The 12450-nt window shown below is 39.1% G+C and overlaps 1 protein-coding gene across 6 annotated transcripts in view; it reads right to left on the reverse strand.

Annotated features, from left to right (window-relative positions):
• setd5 (SET domain containing 5) overlaps positions 1–12450 on the reverse strand; it is a 50223-nt gene that overhangs the window by 21581 nt on the left and 16192 nt on the right. For 3 of the 6 annotated variants that reach the window (XM_052140944.1, XM_052140942.1, XM_052140947.1), the window contains exons 3-9: positions 10225–10327; positions 7278–7534; positions 5504–5559; positions 5185–5372; positions 3039–3077; positions 1999–2244; positions 1770–1918 (exon numbers count right to left, since the gene is read on the reverse strand). In XM_052140944.1, the coding sequence (XP_051996904.1) occupies positions 1770–1918; positions 1999–2244; positions 3039–3077; positions 5185–5372; positions 5504–5559; positions 7278–7534; positions 10225–10327 (1038 nt within the window). The remainder of the gene's footprint in view (positions 1–1769; positions 1919–1998; positions 2245–3038; positions 3078–5184; positions 5373–5503; positions 5560–7277; positions 7535–10224; positions 10328–12450) is intronic. The other 3 variants (XM_052140945.1, XM_052140948.1, XM_052140943.1) reach the window with 2 other exon arrangements.

Genomic DNA, 12450 nt, shown 5'->3' on the forward strand with positions numbered 1-12450 from the left:
TTTATCAATTGAAAATGAATGTTAAAAGATCATCTGTTTGTTCATAGTGACAGCAGTCCAGTATTTGTTGGGATATTCTTACTTTAAAATGAAATATTTCTTTAGATTCAGATACACAAGTATGGGGCACAGAAGCCTGTGTGACTGTGGAATGATGCTGAATGTGGGTTCAGGGGTGTCCCGAGAGAACATTTAGAAAACTTTTGTATATTTTCATTAAAGTGAGAGACTCGTCGACCAACTAGTGATTTTAGTCTTTCCTTTTCCATTCCAGACATCTCATTAATATTCACGAAATTAGAGCTGAAATTGATTTGTTTATTATTAAAAGCTCGTGACATGCTGATTAATAAAGATACATTTAGAAGGGAAAAATGTTACAGTCTAAAAGGTGCTTTGAAACACGTTAACTCATGCAGCGCTTCAAAAAACATATAATCCACGCTGAAGACACGTCCACATCCAGTTTCCAGTATCCTCCTGCACTGAAATGCACATCGCCGGAAACGCATCTAAACTGTCAAAGACGTCCATCCAGTGATTGTTTTCATTCACCAACAATTAAAAATAGGGCGAAAGAACACATCTATGCAGCGTTTGTGCTCAAAACAGCAAGAGGCAGCTGCTGAATGACAGCTTCTCCTGTTCAGAGAAGTAATCTGACACCACATCTTTTAAAAGCTGCCCGAGATAAACAAAGAGCAGTCAAAGACTTCTGTCTGTGCATGTTTAAATCCAAAAACTATTTAAAATAATCCAGATTGGTCTCCTTTGGTGTTAACGAATAGTGAGGCCACAGTAGGCCTATGTCCTGCTGTCTCTCTCTCGGAGTACAAACAGAAGCACCAGTGGGCGGGGCCAAGGGTGCAAGGATTTTAAGTAGGCGTTAATGTTTACGAGCGGAAGAGGTGGTCATGAATTAATCTACCCCAAGTGACATAGGGTATTTGCAGAAGTAGAGAACTAGGCGTTTTTGCAGCTTGGTTTAAAAAAAACACATACGAATGTGGTCAAATGCATGTAACCATATCACATTTGCTGATCCATCTTGAATGAGTCCCGGCAGCAGCAAAGCAAATCAACCGCTGCACTAAAATAAGAGAACCGATCCGATCAAAATAAGTAAAACTTAAGATATGCACAAGCATAAGAATTTGACAGATTTTCTTCAGTGTGTCTGAAATCAACATGCATGGACACTTATGAGAAGCACGAACATCTGCAGCTCAGGTTAACACAGGTAATTCACTAAAATAACAGTCGATTCAAATGCTGCATTTGCACTTCGATTAAATTTCAGTTGCATCATGAAGAAATAGCGTGCTGTTTTTTTCCCCGCACTTTTTTTTCAATTTATTATCATGCAGTAACACTGATATAGTGCTTGATGTAGAGTCCCTCCCCTCCAAATCCAATCACAAGAAACACATTTAAGCAACCAGGTGTAAACAGTGATGTGTCTCGCCTGACCACATGTGAACGGATCACCCAAGACACATCTTAATATCAGGTGTAAATGGGGTCAAAAATCGCAAAAAAGGCATCAGGTCCCCTTTCTTTGTGCCTGCTAAGCTGATCAGCCTTTCAGGCTCAAAGAAGTATTAGGGGTAGGTAAACAGGCACAAAACAGGTCTCACCAATGGGCTTTTGAAATGTGGCCCAACACATATTTCACTTCTGATTCAAAGCGAATAATGAAAACAAGATCAGCTAGATGAGCAACAATATCCAATACAGTAGCACAAATAGTCTCACACATACAAACTTACTTTTTGAAAAAGTGCCCATTGACCTCAAACTGTTGTCTGAGCATGACCTTGCCTCTGTACTCAATGATGAGAGTGTCAGGGTCTAAATCCCGTGCAGCTCTGAGAATCTTCCTATGTTTCTGAACACGTGTCACACGACCCAGCTGTAGCTAAACACAGTCAAAGTTTGTAATTTTTCAAATGTAATAAAGTATTTGGAAACAGATGTTTTCAAATAAAGTTGCTATACCTGCATTTGTGAGCCCAACACAGTGTTGTTGCAAGCCAGCTCTGTTCGGTTAATGGTGTCCATGACGACACCATTGTCGGTGGGGGAAGAGCTGTTATTGGCACAATGGTGCTCGAGGAGGGTCTGTATGTCAGCGCTGTACTGGTTCACCAAAGCTTCCTCATACTGGTCTGTCCACTGCCGGATACGTGTCTCCCATCCTTCTGCTGTGTTCTCATCAAGAATGGTGGCCTCAAGCTTAGAGTTCTGCAATAATCAGAGGGTGCATGGGATTATAAGGTTGATTTGACGACATACAGAGAAGCACTAGCATAAAGATGCTAATGATTTCACTAATTGCAAATGATTAGGATTAAGCAATAGTGTCTGTAAGCAGCAGTTATGGTAGAAATTTGACTGCTAAATGTTGAAAGCGCAGGTCAGCAGAACAATTTGCGTGATCTTCCCAGCTCAAGACATGCACATACTATTACTGTACTGAACATGTCAAATTCAATTGTATTTCCAAAGATACAGAGGTGGGTCATTATCTGAGTGGGATAAAGCCCAAAGTATACTTCGGTTAGAAACAAACGCTAGGCGTATGCGTACAGGACGCGAAACACAAATTTCGTCATCAACAAAGAGCTCGAGCGCTGAACGCGTGCAGTCCGATTTTTCTAACCGCGTGTTCTCTGAATGACCTGAAATGATTTGCACTAAGTGGTAACAAGGTGGCAACACTCACAATGGAGCCTTGCTGTCTCGAAGAATCCCTAGAAGACGTAATCGCCACCAAACATCAGACGAAGGTAAAAACAACAACAGTGTGCGTAAGGAGGTCTTGAGATACCTGCAATTGCATTAATCTGAAGTCTGAGTCCAGTACCTCATAGCAGCCCAAGTGAGCAGGCGCCAAACGCATGTGTACGCACGCACACGTCGCACAGTCAAATGAAGTATACTTTGAAAGGCTAGCGTTCAACTGTACGCAGATGCTTAGCATTCACGTCAAAACCGAAGTATACTTTGGGCTCAACACTGCATATATGAGTCCATACCTTCATTCTCATGGATTTTCTGGAACCCTCTCTGTAAGCCTGTGATAATAGAGAGAATATCCGTTTTATTTTCAGGGCCAGTATTTCATTTCTAAAAAGGTGGGTGGGGTGGAGGTGGGTTATTCTGATGAATCCTACTGTACATTATGGCCCCTCTTGTCAGTCACTTGTTTCCCAGCAATATGTGATGCAATCATCAGCTAGCAAACCAACTGAGCGTCACACGCATACTCTGTTCTTAAGTAATAAGCGCTGTCATTTTCTGCTGAGCATATGAAATACTAATAGCCAAATAAACCGTGCAGCGCATCCACGGCCGTACCGATTGCGCTCTCCAGTGGAGCACAGCGCGATTGACGCTACCCATTTGAATTCTACACAGAATAATTTGTTATACATCTGTACGATATGTGAACCTTAATGGCTCTGTGCTAAAGTTGGCTGTCATATTGCACAAGCCTGACAATGTAAACAGCTGTGATGAGGTAATAAACAGGAACCCATCATGCCATGCACAACCGTAAGATCAGGCTTTCAATCCACACATTACCACCCTTATAGAAGTTTACATTGCAGTTAGTAACCCTATCTGTAGAAACTATGGTGTTTTGGCATGTTGATTTTACTAATATCACAGTTGTACTCTGGACACTACGCAGGGACTATGGTATATTTCCATTAGAGCAAGTGCAAAGGAAAACTTAGCGAAGGGCTTTAAAGCCTGGACACCCATGAATTAAGAACTAAGCTGAGTTATTATCCTTTGTACATATGTTCAGTTCTAATGAAGGAAAAAGTGAATTCAATAATTAAGAGCCTGATGAAAGATCAATATCAGTAAAGAAGTCCCACTGTCAGATTGTTTGAACGTGGCTCACCATCAATTAGGTGTTATGTAAACACCTTTTACCCATATTATTGTTGCTGATATCAGTATATTTACATCTGCAACCCAACTCAAAATCAATACTGTCGAATGTGCGTTCCCTATGTGACACAAAATAAGCAATATTAAGTCACTCACCAGTTAAATGTAAAATGACAGTTATATGTTGACAAATTGTTAACCGATGAAATCCTGCCAGAAAGGACATTGATGATAAATCAGTTATGATAAAGAAAATAAATAATAATATGCATATTAAAGATTTTAATATTGTGCATGTATATGATTAATATTATAGCATTTATATATTTATTTGGGCTGTCCATCGATTACACGATATTCCGATTACAATTAATCACAATTAATCACATTTACACTCACCTAAAGGATTATTAGGAACACCTGTTCAATTTCTCATTAATGCAATTATCTAATCAACCAATCACATGGCAGTTGCTTCAATGCATTTAGGGGTGTGGTCCTGGTCAAGACAATCTCCTGAACTCCAAACTGAATGTCAGAATGGGAAAGAAAGGTCATTTAAGCAATTTTGAGCGTGGCATGGTTGTTGGTGCCAGACGGGCCGGTCTGAGTATTTCACAATCTGCTCAGTTACTGGGATTTTCACACAACCATTTCTAGGGTTTACAAAGAATGGTGTGAAAAGGGAAAAACATCCAGTATGCGGCAGTCCTGTGGGCGAAAATGCCTTGTTGATGCTAGAGGTCAGAGGAGAATGGGCCGACTGATTCAAGCTGATAGAAGAGCAACTTTGCCTGAAATAACCACTCGTTACAACCGAGGTATGCAGCAAAGCATTTGTGAAGCCACAACACGCACAACCTTGAGGCGGATGGGCTATACTCATGTATAAAGACAATATTATTGACTGCTAAGTTAATTTGTGAGGATTTGTTTACTAATACTCAACTACATGTTTAAGTGAATAAACGTGTCATGAGTATGAACGTGGAACGTGCAGGAATGATGGAAATCGAGAATTTTTATTTGAGATCAAATGAAAACAGGAAACTAATGGGGAATAGAGTGGAAATGGGATGGGAACACGTTGCAGGACAGACGAATCCGCATGAGCACCAATGCATCAAGAGCACATGCGTTACCCACTTAACAAGGACTAAGACAGAAATGTCAGTTAGCATTAACACAGCCATTAACACATACTCGGTGCATTCTTGATCTTTGAGAGTGGGTGTGCCATTTGGAAAGGTCTGAGCATGTATGAGTTGTATGTTATACCTTAACCTTCTTTGCTTTAGTGGCACTGCGCGTTTTCTCTGTGCTCTTCTTTCTCTTCTTGACTTTGTTATGTTTCACTCTGTTGACAGTGAGAGTGATGCTGGTGGGGGTGTGTTGAGTGGCCGTGTATGACACTGCTGGGGCTGACATGTCCTCATCTCCACTCTCTGTCGCACTGCTCTCTCCCCCTATAAACACACATAAATAACACTCAAAAACCCAGCAATTTTAACCATCTCACGTGAAAGAGCACTGAGAGAAAGAGCATCAGTGACATGTGTGTGTTGAATATCATCTATGGAAGTGGACTGAACTTTACCTGACACGTTCTCTGCTTTTTGCCGTTGTCCATTGAGCCCTTTCTTCTCCAGACCCCTGAAACAACAACACTTTCACAGCATATGTACTCCACCCATTAGAAGAAATACAACGGACCACTGCCATAACTGAAAATCAAGCTATTGGACAGTTTTTACAAAGACAGCAACAGCTATAATTAATCAGCGCATTCATTAAAGTGTTTCATACATACAGCACTGATTCTTGAGACATGGTCCAAACTGTCCCACAGCTCATTGGTTTATAAAATAGTGGCATTTCCAATTTGAAGAGATGAGATGATAACTAGAATGTCCTTAACACAAATGTATCATTTCATTTTATTTTCTCTTTCAGAATTATGACATTACATTATCTTAACCCTAACCCAAACTGTAAAAGTATTGATACTATCCCTCATTTTGAGTAGGTCTTGTTAGCAGCAAGCAAATGCTAGAAGTGGCTACTGTCTTTAATATGTATGATATGCTAAACATTGTTATTTTGTCATCACCATAAGTCTTCAAAAGTGTCAGATCTTCTGTATGAAGGTGACGACATTTCAGTTGAAACCATGCCTTAATTCATCCATTCTTTGAAGTGAATGCCAGATTTCTCAAAATGTAGAACAACAATGTGGCATATTATTTTGTGGTATCTGACAGTGTTTAACCATGGTGAGTTAAAAGCACACATTTTGTGGGAAAATGGAAGATTGCACCCAAACACAGGAAAACCTCTCAATATGTTAAACAGATTAATAATAATACAAAAAATTCCTTGATACTTATAACCTGATTTTTTGCCCTTCAGTTTTGTCCCATGTCTCAACAATCAGTGCAATCAATCACTCTACTGCCCCAAAACCACATTTATTGCAACAGCTGTAATATTATTTGTAATATAGCCAGAAGCTGTAATCATCAGGGTCCAAGTACTTTTAAAAAGAGAATAAAATTACCTAATTACTAACAATGTACCCCTATTTTCAATGTACTGTACACTTAGCCTACATAAAACACATTAAATGCAACAGTTGTAGTACTAACAACTGTTAGCAGCAGCAGCACTAATAATGGAGCACTATTGTTATGATTGCAATGTAATATGCTCCTATATTGCTACTTTCATTGATCCAAGAGATGTAAAGTCTTCTGCTCTTGCTTCTGTACTACTTTAATACTCTTGGAACTTGGTAGAACAATACCACAGATCTAGTTGTCTTTAGTATGACAAATGGTTTGTTATGTTCCTCTTTTGTAAGTCACTTTGGAAAAAAGCGTCTGCAAAATAACTAAATGTAAAATAAAGGTGTGGGGACTAAATCGCCCATTGCAGAAAGTGGTGGGGACATATCCCACCTAATTCATAGCACAAGAAAACTCTAATCTCAAAAGATGAGATTTATTTCAGAATAATATGATACTGCAGTGCGGAGGAGGGCGGGCTGGAACGAAGCACGAGGGATAAAAGGTGGCCGGTGACGACAGTTCGAGAGAGAGAGAATTATGGGCAGCTGCCCTGTATGTGTTTGTCTTTTTTATTTAAATATGATTTATATTGTTAAGCCGGTTCTCGCCTGTAACCCCCTTACAGATACCTTTAAAGCAAGTGTAATCAATATTATGAGATGGGCTGCATTTTGCATCAAAGCACATTAACAGTGTGAATAGTTTTGGTGTGAAAAATTGCCACCAATTTAGAGATGCCTGTAAAGCGCAGTGAAATGTAAAATTCTATATTTCGAATTCGTTTTCTAAAGTAACATCACCCACCTGCAGTTCTCGCATTTGATGAGGAAGCCATCCTGCATCAGATGGCACTGACACCAGGCAGGTGGGACCGCCCCCTCCACCACCTCTTCCTCCTCCTCTGATGAGCTTTCACTGTTGGCAGAGTTGTCTTGTTCATTGGTAGGGAAACAGGATCGTGATCGTCCCAGAGTGCCATTGCGTTCAGTGCGGGTGAAGATGGAATGGGAGAGTGGGGAGGCAGGAGGGCTGGGAGGGGGTGGTGCTCCATAGTTATGATCCTGTCAACACACAACAGAAAATGATTGCATCTTCAAACAATGATGTTCAAACGTAAAAAAGAAGAAGACAGTAAAAGAAGGAGAGCAGAGAAAAGGGGCAGGATGGAAGATGTGTCATTGACATTTTTGTGTGGCTAAGAATGTCTAGACGAACACCTTGTCTAGCTGTCTGCTTTAGTTTATTGTTAAATTCATTCTACCCCTGTGCAATCTTTTCAAAGTTTTAAAAGCCTAAAATACACTACATCATGGAACTTGATCTGTTGTCATGACAACACTTTTCAAGATATCAAGAATACCTTCACAACTGTCCATCAGAGGTGTCTTGATATTATTGTTAAGAATTTTGAAGCGATTTGGGTAAATGTAAAGTCTGTTGTAAGTGACAATGTGACGAGGAGGGGGGCAGGGCCAGGACGTGAGGACATATGCCCAGCGCTGAATCGTCCTAATCAGCTGGGAGGGGGATAAGGACGAGCCGTTCTGTGTGTGGGGGTCTATGCATTACTGTTTAAATTTGAGTTTGAAACTAAAGTTCTGTTGATTGTTCACTCCGGTTTCTGCTTCCTCCTTGTTAGTGAAAGCTGAGTCTGCCACAGACAGACTTCCTGTTTACAGTTGGTGGCACTAAGACCCACAGTAGTTATATTCATGCGATCAGCCCCTAGAACCAAACATACATCTACATTTTGATGTAAATCACACATTGCACACAGAAGATATGAGACACTTCCTGTTTCCCATGTTTCGCCATCAACTGTTCGATAGATAAAAAATCTGTTCACAATTTAGCATCTTCAATGTCTTGGCGTGATGTGCACAAATTTGATGCCAGTCACATGAATCCCCTAGGAGTAGTATTTAAAAGTTCAGAGCCTGCAATATTCAAAAAATCAAAAATGGCCGACTTCCTGTTGGTCAGACCTAATGACTATAATTATGCAAGTTGTCCGGCATGATGAGAACTATATACATCCCAACTTTGGTGACTGTATGTGAAAATGGGGGTGCTACAGAGGCCTGTTACACACCCATTTTAAACCTGTTAACGGTCAATAGCCAACAGGTGGGTCGTTTGAGTGTGACTAAAAAACTTCATCAATGATCACAGACTTGATATAAAATTAGAGGAAAATTAAAGGTTCTGCAGTCTAGATTGCATTTAGAACATTACAGTGAAAAACATATTTTAAAATGTTAAAAGAGAATTTTTAAAGCATGCCACATGCGAGCGACAGTAGGCTACTTATATTTACTGTTCTCTGCTTATGATCCAATCCAATGATTGAAGAAAAACAGCATGCATTTCAATAGGCTCATTTCAGATGAGCAAATTCTGCGCATTTACATTTAAATTGCATCAAGTTTCTTAACAACACAGCACTTGAATGTGAATCATGCGATATCTGTCTTTGATATCGTAGCGGCTGATCCACTACGAGAAGTGAGAAATGTCTGAGCTCTTATTTCACTCCTCTCCTGACTGCACCAGCCTGCTCTCGTCTACATTCAAGGTGAGGCCTTTGACATCTCATACGTGCCTAACGCTACCTTGTATAATTTATGGCAGAAAAAAATATATGTTTGTTGAAAATGAAAATAGTTGCTGGTTCCAACTGCTAACAGCACTTACATTGTAACCAGTTATTTTAGAAGTTATTCTAATAGTTCTAATCTTGTAAACATCTTATAAAATTTTGTGCAATAAAATGTCACTTCACATGTGTTTTGAGAGGTGTTTCAAACATTAGTTGTGATTATATCGCAAACTGTATATCTACTGTCCCACTTTTATGGCTTTTTATGAAAAAAAAAAAAAGACTTGTCCTGTCCATAGTAAAAGCATTCATACAACTGATCTTTTTGTATTATTGTTCTCAAATTCGTATTGTGTTTTTAGGCCAATTTCAGCTGAGTTAACTCAGATAGTTGTGCAGATGTGGTCTTCTGGGAATCATTCACCAATGGAGCTTGGCTGTCCTCTACTGGACATTTCTGGTATTGTGTCTGAGCACACTGCCACTCGACACAACATTTGGAACAGAACTGGCTTTGAATTTCTATATATTTTTATTATCTTTTATTTATATAAAAATCTAAATTTTGTGCAGTACATTTTCATTACAATAAACGGAAACTATTACAGCTTTTTATTTCACTTTAAAATCTGCCTTCACTTAATAAACACAATAAATAACTGAATTTAAGATATCAACATTATTCTAAAGAATTTTGAAGCAATTCATGTAACAATGAGAGGAATATTTGAAAGTCTGCTAAAATTGCCTTACTTCCTGCTGCCAGTTGGTGGCGCTATGACATGACCCATAATAGCCACATAAATGTGATCAGCCCCCATTAAAAAACATACAGCTGAAGTTTCATCAAAATCATACACTGCACACAGAAGATAAAAGGAACTTCCTGTTTCACATTTTTAGCCATAAATGTATTGCATCGCCATGGCGACTCCGTTCAAAATATTAAACATTCTTAAAAGTATTTTTTCATAATTTTGGCAGTTTACCAGCAGAACAACGCAGAGCTATAAAAGTAAAAAATGATGTAGGCCACCATGTAGAGGCTAAACCTTAGGTTACATTTTTTAACCATAATGAGTCCTTAGGACTGAACACTAATCAGTGATCAGTGGTTAATGCCAAATATAAAACAAGATCAAAGCAACTTACAGCATAGGGCAGGCCCCGATATCCATGATTCTGTGTGTTCCCACAGTTGTGACTGGAGTATTTCTTCTTGTTTACTGCTGGGCTCGCTTCAACAGACTCAGGACTGAGAGAGAGAGAGAGAGATCTTTGAGAAGCAGTTTTCATCTTTGAACTTTTCCTTAAACCATAATAAAATGCAATAGCTTTAGGAGAGTGACAGCACCAGTCAAAATACTGTTAGGAGAGGATCAGGAGGCACACACAACAACTGCAGGATAAAGAAAAGGAGGTGGAGTTGTGTCCCTTTCCATCTCTGGCTTAGATCATTTGTTACATGTGTTTTTATAAAAGAAAATAGATGCTGTGCCACCTAGCACCATGTACTCCATTCAAAAGAGAAAGGGATTCCTTTAAAGGAACTTTTTGGGCTCAATACAAGTTCAGCTCAATCGACAGCATTTGTGGCATAATGTTGATCACCACCAAATAAAATGTAATTTTATTATAATTATTATTCTGTTAACAACAACATGGAAATATGCATATCATGAGGATAATAAGACATTTCTACTTAAAACATGATGAGAATGAAAATGTGATGATAAATAAATAACAGTGCAAGATAATGCACTGACCATGTTTTAGAAGCAGACAGGACTGGTTTAAAACTAGGGCTACCCCCGACCAAAGACTTTCCTAGTCGACTAGTAGTTGTTAGTTTAAGCCATTAGTCGACAAGTTGTCACACGCTTATTATATTAATTTAATATATATATTTTGGGGGGCATCAGAAAATGGTTTGAGTTCCAGGACTGAGAATGAATGTTATACGTAACATTTCTAACACTGTTCTATATAAATTACATTAATAAGCTATATTAACAACATAAACATAATATTGCTACTTACATCTGTACAGAATGAAGGGAAATCACAGCTGAGCTTGTACAAGGTGCGTAAAACCTTGTGAATAGGACGGCGTGTGAATTGGTGCACAAGAACATCGCCAAATGTCAATCAACATCATTGATATTAGCTGCAACCAGTACTAATTATAACAAACTCCAGGGCTGAGTTGTCATACAGATATTTCTTCCACCTTAGACACTTTCCTGACGAAGGTGATTTCAAAAAGTGGTGGGGAAAAAATTGCCAAAAGGTAAAAAGTGGGTGAGACATGTCCCACCTGTAATGACACATCGTATGTGAACTGAAATGTTGGTAAAATGCCCTTAAATCAGCACTTTCCAGCCATTGAGTTCTCCGTGTGTCTGAAGTGGATGTTGGTCAAGAGAAGACTTCAAAACTTCAGATAACGCTGGCTGCTGTGTTGGAACTGATGCAGTTTTTCTCAAGCGTTTTACGTTGTTGACGATTTACCCATGTAAAAAGAAACGAGTGTGCTTTCTTTAAGTTAGGATAATTAGAAAGATAACAAATGTGGAATTGTTTTATGAATTGAGAAGAGTAAGTGCGGGAAACAAATATTCCAGAGGGACAGATCCAATAATGATTGTCTGTATTTGTAACTCAAGAGTGTAATGTAGGATTAGGCTATTTTTCGCAGCACGCAGGAATCACACATACACTGCTACTGAACGAGTGTTTCTCAGCCCTTGAAGCATGACAGAATGACCTATGGAGGGCGAGTTGTTGGCAATTCTACTAATTTTTCTTTTGCCCATTTTCTAGAGTCGTTACAGTAGTTATTCGTACTCGAGCACAGTGAACAGGAAGAGGATATAGAGGCTGCTAACAGGTTTAAAAACAAATTAAACAACAAATAAACATGCAGATACACGATACATGACGTGAGTCGTGACAATAAGACGTTGTGTTGAGTGATAGAGACGGAGCGATCATGAGCGCATTTAGCTTTACTCTCTTGAACATGAGCGCTGTCTGTGTCAATCAAAGATGCCAATATCTCATCATCAGTCACTCATCCCAATTTAAATCCCATTAATGTTGGTCACATTACCACTAATAATTCATATAACTGTTTAACCTTCAATAACGGCACCGCGTCTTCGTGCATTTGATTAATAATCAGTGATTTGTGTTACAGCAAACTCAAAGACAGTAAAGAGACACGAGATATGAATGATTTCTCACTGGAGCAGTTTTACAGCTTGTTATGATTATATTTGTCTCATTCTTTAATATATCACTGCGGTGTGTGATGCTTTCATGGTTTTTACTGGTTGGCAATATGTCACAATGGCATTTTGGTATTGACAACAGAAC

This window comes from Xyrauchen texanus, chromosome 13 (assembly GCF_025860055.1).
Source record: "Xyrauchen texanus isolate HMW12.3.18 chromosome 13, RBS_HiC_50CHRs, whole genome shotgun sequence".
NCBI lineage: Eukaryota > Metazoa > Chordata > Actinopteri > Cypriniformes > Catostomidae > Xyrauchen > Xyrauchen texanus.